This window comes from Electrona antarctica (assembly GCF_951216825.1).
Source record: "Electrona antarctica genome assembly, chromosome: 15".
In the NCBI taxonomy this organism is placed as follows: Eukaryota; Metazoa; Chordata; class Actinopteri; order Myctophiformes; family Myctophidae; genus Electrona; species Electrona antarctica.
Genome location: NC_136796.1, coordinates 33,613,530 through 33,627,848, shown reverse-complemented (window position 1 = coordinate 33,627,848; position 14,319 = coordinate 33,613,530). Strand labels below are relative to the sequence as shown.

General features: G+C 45.8%; 1 protein-coding gene across 1 annotated transcript; it reads left to right on the top strand.

Annotated features, from left to right (window-relative positions):
* Positions 1–4,550: 4,550 nt before the first annotated feature.
* On the top strand, positions 4,551–5,174 carry LOC306938068 (cilia- and flagella-associated protein 20-like; the record flags this gene model as incomplete). Its single annotated transcript, XM_079522083.1, has 1 exon — positions 4,551–5,174. One exon carries the CDS (start codon positions 4,551–4,553, stop codon positions 5,172–5,174), a length of 624 nt encoding a protein of 207 aa, XP_079378209.1.
* Between the last annotated feature and the right edge of the window lie 9,145 nt (positions 5,175–14,319).

The window sequence follows — 14,319 nt, the reverse complement described above, 5'->3', positions numbered from 1 at the left end:
ACGCACACACATTAAACTAAAAAGCTTTGCTGTTTGTTGAAGAGACACATTTTCGCTGAATTAATAGAGCAGAGCTTCAGAATGATACAGTAGCCTATAGCCTATGTGAAAGTGAAAGGACCACAACAAGCCACTGGCTTTATTGCGTTGTGTGATATAAGCATAATAAAAGTAGGCTATATTGTGCGCACCTCAAAAGCTATAGTTAATTTCTCTCTGTGCATGCCTGAATGCACAGACTGCTATGAATGACGGTGACAAATATGTATTTATTTATATGTGGACTGAACTGAATAACAACTATGATGTATATGGAAAACCATAATTCACATTAATATAGCATAAAGAACCATGTTTTAAACTAAAGTGGATCTTTGTCTCTCAGGGCCTGAGAGAGTGACATGACGTGTTTAGACAGGATGTATGGGCAGCTGCAGGAGGGACCCTAAAGATCTGGCTTGCTGATAGTAGGCCAGGACACCTACTGTGCCTCCTGGCTCTGTCCTTCCTGGTGACCACTACCTTATCTAGACATGTTTGACCATTTGGTACAGGGGGGTTGGGACCACCTTTGCATTCTTCCTTTGATGTCTCTGTCTTTGAGTGGTATAAGGTCTACTGAAAATGTTTGTAACAGTTAGTCAGTGGCTCACACGCCGTGAGGCGGGTGGCCTAGGCCCATGCAGGAGAGATGATCTGTACTTTGTGTCTGCAAATAAAATGGAACTCCGGAACCTTCATCCACCTGAATGCCTGTGCTTCTTCATCCATCTATCTGTCTGCAGAACTTCTCCGTATTTTTGCCTGAGTATTTTCTAGTCTAAGTATCTAAAGGTCTGTGTATGGGCCTTTGTTTGTAGATTATATTCTTCAAAGTGGTGCCGAGCTCGTTCGTGTTGATGCATTTTTGCGTCAGGCGAGGGAGCCAGTGGACAATTTAATTCAGTCTAATAGATATTTCGGTCGGCTATTTTTGGACGGAGGGGAACGGCGACGACGACGACGGCGCTATGCGCACTGCAGTCGAACCAGCGGGACAATGGCGACGGCCTGCCCGGCGCGGTGGGGGGGGGTTTCATTCATCACCACCACGACGGTGGCGGCCTGCACCGTGGAGCGGCGATGGGCAACGGCGTGATGCTCTCGGCGATCGTGACCAGAGGCGATGCTCGGCGGCTGGACGTCGGGGAGAGGGGTGCTACGGAGCACAGCGTGCCCCGGCCCGGGGGCGTTCATCGGCGGTCAGCGGTCCAAGGGAGGCGATGGCCACTTCATTGACTCTTCACGGCGCGTCTCGACTCGACAGGCGCCGGCGGCGAGGCGTCGTGGCTTCGTTCCATTCAGCGGCTCGACGGAGCTGATCTACAAGCTCGCAACGCGGCGAGTCACGAGTTTCTGCCTCGCAGAGGCCTACGTGCTCCTGTGATGACACTGATTCACTTTCTCGTTTTTTTAGTCATGTTGTATTATCATGACTGAAAGGGAGGAGGTGATAAAGTGAATTCAGATCAGAATTCAGAATGAAAGTTTCCGGACGGGACAAAGGGCAACTCTACAACAGAACGGCCTACGCCATGCGGTGCATAAGTGTACTGCATCACAAACCTCGTTTGGCCCGTGTGCGCTGACTGATGACGAAGGTGAGACAAAAGGAGAAGAAACGTTACAGAAGATTTTATTATATCAGATGGATATCGTTCCATTTGATTCCAAATGTATGTCTACGTTTGTCTAGTTCAACATAGTAATGGGCATGTATGTTGATTTTATGTGTCAGGATTTAATTAGATAAGTTGACTTAATGGGGATGAATATGCCTAGGGGAGATTTGGATCTGAATAGAAATATTTACCGGAGTAAAATTAGTTAGATGTTTCTTTGTCAGGCGAAAGACAGCGCTCCTGTCGTACGCATAAGTGTTAATCGTCCTAATTGTGCATAAAGTTCTTATTTTTGTTCGAATAAATTTGTGAATGGGAAAAGTCAACGAAGGTATTTCTGCTATGACATGTGGGGAAAACTCTAAAGTTATATAAATTACTCTAGGATTTTAACGTAAGTGGGTAATAGTAGCATGCACGTTTTTTATATGTTGTTTCGTGGGTGTGAATCACAAAGAGGTGGTCAGGTCTCGCATTGGTCCGTCCATGACCTAAGGGGTCATGAAGTGAATGTTGTAAGTGCCGCAGTGCTGTTATTTGTACGAGCCTTGGGAAATCTAGAGTGTTGAAATAATTATAGATGATTTCTGCATGTCCTAAAGATGAGTTAACTAAACAAAAATGAATCATTTTATGGATGACTATGGTAAAATGTATCCTTAACATTAACTGATGCTAAGAGCATCAGATGTAAAGTTTGAAGAACCGTAACACACTTTGTATTCAATAATTGGGTGCTTTGGAGTGAAGCAAAAGGGGTTGGATTCAGCGACGGTGTATTGTGTTTAAATGTCAGATATATGTTTACGGGTTATCATTTATGCCAATGATCATGTTTTGAGTTTTGAATGCCTGGAAGTTTGTAAGCCATTTTTAATTCTACTGTAATTGTTTGATTTCTTTGTGTCATCTTGATGTTCCAGTCAGTGCCAAAGGGAGGACGAGGGTCAATAATTGTGTTTCCATATTCGTTTTTATGAGACATGATTGTCTCAAAGGGAGGTTATGATGTATATGGAAAACCATAATTCACATTAATATAGCATAAAGAACCATGTTTTAAACTAAAGTGGATCTTTGTCTCTCAGGGCCTGAGAGAGTGACATGACGTGTTTAGACAGGATGTATGGGCAGCTGCAGGAGGGACCCTAAAGATCTGGCTTGCTGATAGTAGGCCAGGACACCTACTGTGCCTCCTGGCTCTGTCCTTCCTGGTGACCACTACCTTATCTAGACATGTTTGACCATTTGGTACAGGGGGGTTGGGACCACCTTTGCATTCTTCCTTTGATGTCTCTGTCTTTGAGTGGTATAAGGTCTACTGAAAATGTTTGTAACAGTTAGTCAGTGGCTCACACGCCGTGAGGCGGGTGGCCTAGGCCCATGCAGGAGAGATGATCTGTACTTTGTGTCTGCAAATAAAATGGAACTCCGGAACCTTCATCCACCTGAATGCCTGTGCTTCTTCATCCATCTATCTGTCTGCAGAACTTCTCCGTATTTTTGCCTGAGTATTTTCTAGTCTAAGTATCTAAAGGTCTGTGTATGGGCCTTTGTTTGTAGATTATATTCTTCAACTACCTATAATAATTCCTGTTATAGTGTCCGTTATTTGCAAAGACCGTCGGAGGAGGGACTGTCCGAGGAGGGGGGGGGGGGTTATTTATACGAGCAAAAAGGAACGAGGGCTGCGGGCAGGTCAGGAATTCCCTTCACATTCACAATCATATAATATAAAAGTGTGCGCATCCTGGTGCTTATTCACTATTTCAGGAATAAATAGCCTTGTTGCACATGTTACCAATACATACACATTGGCCTCGGTTACATGCACAAAAATGAATTGTCTATTCTGTAGACTGTATGGCTCTGGGTTCAGAGTTCCAGTGATCCAGCTGTGTGACACTGTATTGTTCCACCACTTTTGCTTTGGCAATGTAAACGTATGTTTTCCCATGCCAATAAAGCCCTTTGAATTGAATTGAATTGATTCACGTCATAAGTGATCGCGGAATGTGCCGTCGCTTTGAAATGACAGCGGAGTACATTCCGATTCTAGAGGCAAATCCACTCCACCACTCTGTCCTCGCATCGAATCCTCTCCTCCTCCACTCCTCCTCACTGGGGGCGGAGCCGAGGAGCGAGTGGAGGACGCGAGGGGAGTGAGCGAGTGTGAAAGTTGCGGTATTGGAATTTGGCTTATGTGACGTTCACCTATGTGACTATGAGCACGAGTACCAATGAGTACCAGTAGGGGCGCTGTTGTGCCAGAAACAGAGAGAGAGAGATAGTGCTGCACTGTTGCCTGCTAATGAGAGAGAGGGAGAGAGAGAGGGGGGAGAGGGGAGTTGCACCACGGGTGTGATTTTTTTCTACACTCACAACTCTGTGGCTATGCCGTCGATGGGCCTGATTGTCAACGAACATACTGTCTCCACTACAGGGATGTACACAGTGGTGTCATGAGAACAACCTTGCCCTCTACGTTAAGAAGACCAAGGAACTGACTGTCAACTACAGGAAGCAGAGAAGAGAGCACAGCATGCCCCCATTTCCATCAAGGGTGTCGCAATGGTGAGGGTCATATCAGTGACTGCAAAGTTCCTTGTTACACACATCTCCAAGGACCTCAAATGGTGTTGAAAAGGGCTCAGGTACATCACAATCGCAAGGCTCTTAGTTTTGATGCCTGTGCAGTATCTAACAAACATCATAGTCTGCCCACAGTGCCCAGAAGTCCAAATTTGGACAACCGTTTGTACTAGTGTACATCTCTATTACGTCATACCTAAGGAACTATATAATGACCAGCAGTGAACACAAACTATATTCGCAAACAAACACGACTTCGGTGGCAGTTGAGTTTAAGCCAACGACCACACCTAGAAAATGTTCAAGAACACAGAACAAAGCAAATACTTTTCCATCCTGTACAGCGCTGACCAGAGACCTCTTTCCCTATGGGATAAAAAGAGAGGGATCGGTCAAATCAAGAGAATCCAAGACAAAGACATCCAGTCACCGGTCATGGAACTAACCGCTGAGGGCACTAACGTCATTACCACATATATCGCGTGTCCCTCAGACCCCCGGAAGACTCTGAGCATCACACTTCCCTTTCTTGTCATGGTTATCAAGAACCTCAAGGAGGATTTCACCTTCGAAGTGCAGGTGCTCGACGATAAAAATGTCCCCCGTCGGTTTCGGGCGAGCAGCTACCACTGCAAGGTGCAGCTGAAGCCGTTCACCTGCACCTTTCCCATGAGACTGGACGACGACTGGAACCAGATCGTGGTCAACCTGCAGGATTTCACCGAGAGGGCGTATTCAACCAACTACGCGGAGACGCTACGCGTGCAGATCCACGCCAACTGTCACCTGTGGAGGGTGTATTTCACGGACCGAATGTACTCTGAGGACGAGCTTCCGGCAGAGTTTAAGCTATATCTGCCCGAACAGTTCAAGGCCGATGTAGCCTCCCAAATCCCAGAAGACTCGGAGGAAGTCACATGACCCCGATCCACTTCTGACGCCAGACGACTCCAATTCAATGTTTCTCAACGCTTTGTCAGTGGGCGGCCAGCAGTCCCAATGGGGTCGCCCGCTCTTAAAGAGTGTCCAAACGGAACCAAATGCACAGTTAATGAACACTGAGGATTTTACAGTGTAGTAAACGTGGATTAGTTCACTGATTCTCAACCTCTTTCATTTCAAGGACCTCCAAGTTTGATATACATACAACCACGCACCCCCATTTGATACCGTTTTTTATCTCTAGGACTCCAATCTACACTGTAAGTGAAAATGAGGGTCCATTTGGACCCCCTCCTGGTCCTCGAAACCGACGTTGAGAACCAGTGCTCCAATCTCTGTCTGGACTTGACACAGAAACTCAAAGTCAAATGGTCAACAGCCAGAAGTTGTGCTGTCCACTGTCATTAGTCATTAGACCTGAGGAAGATGATAGGTGTGTATGTATGGAGACTCACCTGCGAGATTCAGTCCACATTCTGGCCTTAATTTGTCCTGGTTGGAGGAACAGGGGAAACTACTCTGTTACCAAATGTATCGTATAGGCTGTGGAAACCAAGTGGCTGCTTTAAGAGTTGTCACACATTTGTCTCCCAGGCCTAGACCAGGTGTCACAGTGGGTGGGAAGACCCTGGTCCAACAAAGTCATGCCTGTGTGAAAATATTTATGGGAAAATATTTATTTTGTTAATTTTTATTGCCAATATTTAATTAGTCATGGGATACAATGGTCCCTGGGTCTATTTGACACTACTTCCAAAAGATAATGTCTGGAAGGTAGCAAAGCTTAAATATTTTTTGTTACATACTGGGATCAGTATTATTATTTTTGTTTGTCCAAATTGCAGTTGTTTCGTTTAACTTAATCTGTGTGTTGTGCATAACAAGGTGATCCAGAAGTGGGCGAGAACCCCAAAGAGATTGTTTAATTAACTTTCCACCTCAATTCTATACCTTTGTTGTCACCTTGATTGATAGATCCCATACTATGCAGATCTATGTTCATTACCTGTTCACAGTGTTGTGTTATTTACTGTATATGTTTTTTGCCTCACCACAAATGCTGTCACTTACATAGCATCTGTTTAGACAAATGCTAGGTTTGATGTTTACCTTAAGTCTTAGTTTCTTTGAAGCACTCACTTGTTTTATTTGCACTGTACTTTAAGTGACCATTTAAATTCTGCTAAATGCCTAAATTGTTAATTGTTTATTATACATCCAGTTCTTTTTGATTCTGAGAAAGTCTAGCCGTCTACATAAGACGGTCGGTCGGTCTGTCTGTGTTTCTTACAAACCACTGCATTGAACATCACCAAATGTTTACTAACGTAAAACCCTGCTATACTTTTGAAATACATACTGTAGTTCACTTTAGCATTATAATGGAAGTCAATGGGCATAATTTACATACAGTATGATGATGTCATCGTTGATGATTGTCTAGCTGTCAACATCGGTATCCACTCCACTAGCAAGCGTTAAAGCGTAGTCATGCCCAAGGCCTGGAACATCAGACATCTTCTTTCAACACCATCTACAGTTGTGTTCCCTTCGTTTTTGCCTGGACGTCAAATCAGATTCTTTAGGTTTTCAGAGGTACCTACGGGTAATTATTCTCAGCCACACCCCTAGTCCAACCCCCAGATTCTTAGCCACACCCCTACATTTATTTAATGTGCAGTGTGGCCATTAAGACACGGTGGCGTTTTCAAACTAGTGAGCACTGAGATTCCATATATGGCCAGTATAGAACTCATTCCATATGTTGATCTGACCCCCCATTCCAAAGCTCCAGCGCTCACCCAGCAGTCTGCTGTCACCCAGGCGGATGCATGCACACGACCTCACCCTTCTCACCCTCAGGTGTCTTACTGGTAATATGTATGTTTTTATATATCTTATTGTTTTCTTTTGTGATATCTATAAATATGATTTTACTAATAGTTGTTACTGGCGTGCATTTATTCTTTGAATGCATAACATAAGCGGCGCATGGATTTTACCTTTGGGTAGGCTAGAATTGCGTGGAGGGGGGAGAGAAGCGAGGCTGCGAGCCACGAGAAGCCGCTAGAGCCACGACAGACACACACATGTGTCTGTCGTGGTTCTCGCTTCTCTCCTCGCTTCTCTCTCCTCGCTTCTCACTTCTCTCTCCTCAATTCTCGCTTCTCTCCTCGCTTCTCGCTTCTCTCTCCTCACTTCTCACTTCTCGCTTCTCTCTCCTCGCTTCTCACTTCTCGCTTCTCTCTCCTCACTTCTCACTTCTCGCTTCTCTCTCCTCGCTTCTCTCTCCTCGCTTCTCACTTCTCGCTTCTCTCTCCTCACTTCTCGCTTCTCGCTTCTCTCTCCTCACTTCTCGCTTCTCTCTCCTCACTTCTCACTTCTCGCTTCTCTCTCCTCGCTTCTCTCTCCTCACTTCTCACTTCTCGCTTCTCTCTCCTCGCTTCTCACTTCTCGCTTCTCTCTCCTCACTTCTCACTTCTCGCTTCTCTCCTCGCTTCTCTCTCCTCGCTTCTCACTTCTCTCTCCTCACTTCTCTCTCCTCGCTTCTCTCTCCTCACTTCTCTCTCCTCGCTTCTCACTTCTCTCCTCACTTCTCTCTCCTCGCTTCTCACTTCTCACTTCTCGCTTCTCTCTCCTCACTTCTCACTTCTCGCTTCTCTCTCCTCGTTTCTCACTTCTCGCTTCTCTCTCCTTGTTTCTCGCTCTCACTTCTCGCTTCTCTCTCCTCACTTCTCGCTTCTCTTCTCGCTTCTCTCTCCTCGTTTCTCGCTCTCACTTCTCGCTTCTCTCTCCTCACTTCTCGCTTCTCACTTCTCTCTCCTCGCTTCTCGCTTCTCTCTCCTCGTTTCTCGCTTCTCACTTCTCGCTTCTCGCTCTCACTTCTCGCTCTCACTTCTCACTTCTCGCTCTCACTTCTCGCTTCTCACTCTCCTTCACTTCTCTTTTTCACTCTTTCCATAATAGGACATGCATGTTGTAAATAACTTATTTTTTACTATTATCCATCTATGAATCTACACAATTACATTTGTAGATTATATATTTTATATACAGTATAAGAGGGTCATGAAGCACATGAAGTTGTGTCTAAGATGAGATGAGAGATGAGATTCAATGTATTGTCAATGTACAGTACAAGTACAGCACAGCGAAAAGTATTTTCGCATCTCACCAATAGTGCAAACATGTCAGTAAGGAGGAGGATACATTAATTACAGTAGTACAGTAGTAACAGTAGATATGGGCTGAGCAGTAGTCATTTAAATAAATAAGTAAATAAATAAATAAGGATATGAGAAGGAAGAAAAAAAACATGATCTGTCCATATTGCACGTAGCCCTTATTGCACATGGCCCGATGCACAAAGTGCTAAACTAAGGTCCAGAGCCCATATTCCACAAGTCCAGTGGCCATATTGCACGAGTCCACATGTGCTATAGACTAGGATGTGTCCAGAGTCTCGGATACGACAGGGATGGTGGATGGGTTGGGGAGGGGGGGGGCTGACACTGGAGGGGGGAGAGGAGTGGATGAGGAATTTAGGTAGATGACAGTGGAGGGGAAGAAGCTGTTCCTAAGTATGCTGGACTTGGAACCAAGGTTCCTGAAACGTCTCCCAGAGGGGAGGAGGGCAAACAGACTGTGGTTGGGGTGAGAGGGGTCTTTTATGATATTATGAGCCTTCCTCAGGCACCGACTGTCATAGATGGACTTAATGACAGGGAGAGATGTTCCGGTGATGCGTTGGGCAGTTTTCACCACCCTCTGCAGTGCCTTCCGGTCAGAGGCTGTACAGTTTCCGTACCAGACCGTGGTGCAGTACGTGAGGATGCTCTCGATGGCACAGCGGTAGAAGTTCCCCAGTATCTGAGGAGATAGGTGTACTTTCCTCAGTCTCCTCAAAAAGAAGAGACGCTGGTGGGCCTTCTTGACCAGAGACACGGTGTTGAGGGTCCAGGAGAGGTCCTCAGAGATGTGGACCCCCAGGAAATTAAAGCTGGGGACCCGTTCGACCTCCGCTCCGTTGATGTGAATGGGAGCGTGAGTGACAGCCCTAGTCCTCCTGAAGTCCACGATGAGCTCCTTGGTCTTCTTGGTGTTCAACGCCAGGTTGTTATCGGCACACCACGACGCCAGATGCTGGATCTCCTCCCTGTAGGCCGTCTCAAAGTTGAAGGTTGATGCTCAAATGAACTGAATTTGAAGCTTTTCCCCTGGGGGCCCCTAAGGGCCCAGAAGGCCCAAAAAAGGACACAGTGCTCTATTGAGATGTGGGAACAATATATTGAAAGATTGGAGCGCAGATCTGTCAGGAAAAAAACCCGTCTTTAATCAGCCCAAGATGCACAGATAGTGTTTCAGGCTATAAGTCCAACACCCTCCCCCATTCTTTGGGCCATTAGGATCATATTTCTTTCCTGACAGATCTGTGCTCCAATCTTTCAATATGTTGTTCCCACATCCAAATAGAGCACTGTGTCCTTATTTGGGCCTTCTGGGCCCTTAGGGGCCCCCAGGGGCAAAGCTTCAACTTCAGTTCATTTCATCATCAACTTTCAACTTTGGGTCAGTCTACATGTAAAAGTGCCCAAAGTTGAAGGTTGATGCTTTGGGTCAGTCTACATGTAAAAGTGCCCAAAGTTGAAGGTTGATGCTCAAATTAACTGAATTTGAAGCTTTTCCCCTAGGGGCCCCTAAGGGCCCAAAAGGCCCAAAAAAGGACACAGTGCTCTATTGAGATGTGGGAACAATATATTGAAAGATTGGAGCGCAGATCTGTCAGGAACGTCTCTAATCAGCCTAAGATTCACAGATCGTGTTGCAGGCTATAAGTCAAACATCCTTCCCCATTATTTGGGCCATTAGGATCATATTTCTTTCCTGACAGATCTGTGCTCCAATCTTTCAATATATTGTTCCCACATCCCAATAGAGCACTGTGTCCTTCTTTGGGCCTTCTGGGCCCCCAGGGGCAAAGCTTAAACTTCAGTTAATTTGACCATCTTCTTTGGGCACTCTGCCTCAGTTTCAGTTCATTTGACCACCTTCCTTCAACGTTGGGCACCCTAACACCCTAACATGGTCTTTAAGTGGTGGGCCTGGGGTCTAGCCCCTGGGGCCTAGGGGCTAGAAGGTCCAGGGAAAGGCCTACATACTCTCCCAAGATGGAGGAACAACATATTGCAATCTGGGAACCCTAGGCCTTTGTATGCCTGGAGGGTGACTGGTTCAATTTCACCCAAAATCTAGGCCTAAGATTTGAGCCCTCAATATGGGGTACATCGCATCAATGGTCCTGGGTCGATAAGAGGGCCTACCACCCCACTCTCTTGATATGTTCTTCCCCAACTCTTGGAGAGTATTTAGGCCTTTTACTGGACCTCCTAGCCCCTAAAATGACCCCAGGAGGAAGTGTTGACCTTTACTGAATTGCTTCAGTTTGAGTTAATTTGAGCACCTAAATTCAGATTTGGGCACCGTAACATGTGGTCTTTAAGTGGTGGGCCTGGGGTCATCCTAGGGGATAGAAGGTCCAGGGAAAGGCCTACATACTCTCCCAAGATGGAGGAACATATCAAGAGAGTGGGGTGGTAGGCCCTCTTATCGACCCAGGACCATTGATGCGAACCCTAGGCCTTTGTATGCCTGGAGGGTGACTGGTTCAATTTCACCCAAAATCTAGGCCTAAGATTTGAGCTCTCAATATGGAGTACATGGCATCAATGGTCCTGGGTCAATAAGAGGGCCTACCACCCCACTCTCTTGATATGTTCTTCCCCAACTCTTGGAGAGTATTTAGGCCTTTTACTGGACCTCCTAGCCACTAAGATGACCCCAGGCCCACCACTTAAAGACCATGTTAGGGTGCCCAAATCTGAAGTTACGTGGTCAAATGAACTGAAACTGAAGCAATTCAGTAAAGGTCAACGCTTCCTCCTGGGGTCATTTTAGGACCAAGGACCCCCAGTAAAGGGTAAAATACTCTTCTTGGTTGTGGGAACAACATATCCAACGATGAGGACCCCAGGCCCAAAGATGTCCCCCTGGCAACTGTTTCAACTTTGGGTCAGCCTACATGTAAAAGTGCCCAAAATTGAAGGGAAGAGCTTCAACTTCAGCTACCCAGTACCCAAGGTTGAAGCGCCCTTCAACTTTGGGCACTGGATAGCTGAAGTTGTAAGCTTCAACTTCAGCTACCCAGTACCCAAGGTTGAAGCCCTTCAACTTTGGGCAGATCTACAAGCTTGTAGTGCGGCACCGAGTGCCACGCTACGAGCTTGTAGATCTGCTATTTTTCAGTGGGGTACATTGAATCACTGGTCCTGGGTCAATCCAAGGGCCTACCACTCCACTCTCTTGATATGTTGTGGGAACTATTGGAGAGTATTTAGGCCTTTTACTGGAGGTCCCAGCCCCTAAAATGACACCAGGAGGAAGTGTTGACCTTTACTGAATTGCTTCAGTTTGAGTTCATTTGAGCACCTAAATTCAGATTTGGGCACCGTAGCATGTGGTTTTTAAGTGGTGGGCCTGGGGTCATCCTAGGGGCTAGAAGGTCCAGGGAAAGGCCTACATAGTCTCCAAGAGTTAGGAAAGAACATATCAAGAGAGTGGAGTGGTAGGCCCTTGGATTGACCAGTGAATGCAATGTAACCCACTTTGAGGTGTCACGTCTTAGGCCTAGATTTAGGGTAGGATTTAACCAGTCGCCCTGTAGCCATACAAAGGCCTAGGGTTCCCAGATTGTAAAATGTTGTTCCTCCATCTTGGGAGAGTATGTAGGCCTTTCACTGGACCTCCTAGCCACTAAGATGACCCCATGCCCACCACTTAAAGACCACATGTTACGGTGCCCAAATCTGAAGTTAGGTGGTCAAATTAACTGAAACTGAAGCAATTCAGTAAAGGTCAACGCTTCCGCATGGGGTCATTTTAGGGCCTAGAACCTCCAGTAAAGGGTAAAATACTCTTCTTGGTTGTGGGAACAACATGTGGGTTGTGGGAACAACATATCCAACGATGAGGACCCAGGCCCAAAGATGTCCCCCTGGCAACTGTTTCAACTTTGGGTCGGCCTACATGTAAAAGTACCCAAAGTTGAAGGGCAGAGCTTCAATTTTGGGCACTGGATAGTTACCCAGTACCCAAGGTTGAAGCGCCCTTCAACTTTGGGCACTGGATCTTCAGCTACCCATAGTTGAAGGTTGATGCTTTGGGTCAGTCTAATAAATAACAATATAACTATGAATCTACTACTGGTGTTCATAATGATAATCAATAACAATATAACTATGAATCTACTACTGGTGCTTATAATGATAATCAATAACAATATAACTATGAATCTACTACTGGTGTTTATAATGATAATCAATAGCTTTAGTTTCAGTTCAACTTTGGGCACTCCTACACCATTGCTTCGGTTTCAGTTCATTTGACCACCTTCTATCAACTTTGGGCACTCTGCCTCAGTTTCAGTTCATTGGACCACCTCTTTCAACTTTGGGCACTCTGATTCAGTTCCAGTTCATTTGACCACCATGTAAAAGTGCCCAAAGTTGAAGGGCAGAGCTTCAACTTCAGCTACCCAGTAGCCAAGGTTGAAGCGCCCTTCAACTTTGGGCACTGGATAGCTGCAGTTCATTTGATCATCAACTTTCAACCTTGGGTCAGTCTACATGTAAAAGTGCCCAAAGTTGAAGGTTGATGCTTTGGGTCAGTCTAATCAATAACAATATAACTATGAATCTACTACTTGTGTTTATAATGATAATCAATAGCTTCAGTTTCAGTTCAACTTTGGGCACTCTTACACCATTGCTTCGGTTTCAGTTCATTTGACCACCTTCTTTCAACTTTGGGCACTCTTACACCATTACTTCGGTTTCAGTTCATTTGACCACCTTCTTTCAACTTTTGGCACACTGCTTCAGTTTCAGTTCATTTGAACATACGGCTTCATATCCGGGCACCCGGGCCTTGTGGGCGGGGAGTGGGAAGTGGGCGGAGTTGACCCTTCAACTTTGGGAACTCTGAACATACGGCTTCAGATCTGGGCACCCGGGCCTCGTGGGCGGGGAGTGGGCGGGAAGTGGGCGGAGTTGACCCTTCGACCTTGGGAACTCTGAACATACGGCTTCAGATCTGGGCACCCGGGCCTCATGGGCGGGGAGCGGGCGGAGTTGTACGAGCCCCCTTCCCCTTCGGGCACTCGTGCGGGTGCCTGAATCCGAAAGTGGTGCTGCCACCCGGTGGAGGCACTTATATGACAGGGTCCGAATCTGAAATCCGGTAGGTTCCCTATCTATCCTGGGAGGTCTGGTGCGTGGAATGACAAGGCTCTGTGGGTTGACTCCTGTCCGGGCCCCTCCAACCAGGTCCAGGACTTGTGCGTAACAAATAAAGTACTAGTAACGAATTACCTTGGCTATGGTCAAAAGTGAGCTGAAATGTCTTTTACTGTATATGATTTAGAATTAGATTATATATACAGACATAATGGCCAAAAGTCAGAACTGATATGGCGTAAAATCCTCAATATTTTTGGAGGTTTATTTGGTAATATAAACCATCATAGTCCACTTGCCAGAATGTGAACCCAGGCATGAGTACACCAAAGTCTTATGTTAGAAATGTTGAGTATGGGTCCCCAGCATGTAGAAACTGCCGGATGCTAACTTGCATATGTTGAGCAATTTTCATAATTGGCATAATATCTGACTATACCATTAACAACCTATTATGGAGAATAAGTTTCATTCATTTCATTCAAACCTTTATTAATTCTCGAGAGACATTGAGGTTTCCCTCATGTGCAGTGTCGTCGAGAAACTCGAGATACAGTACAGTATCTCGAGTACAGTAAAACAACAAAAACAGAACAGCAACATTGTGTGATCTAATGCATGTTTAAAACAGTTGCAGACACTTGGGGGTAAGTCTGCAATCAAAGATTTAAATTGACCGTGTGTAATGGGAGAGCAGATCGTTAATTTAAGCTGTAAGTCATTCCACGTGTTTGGGGCACTAAAACAAAAGTCTGTTTTCCCCAGTTCTGTGTTTACATTTGGAACCTTTATTAGTGTAAGCCAGTGACTGGAGCGTGCCCTATATGTTACAG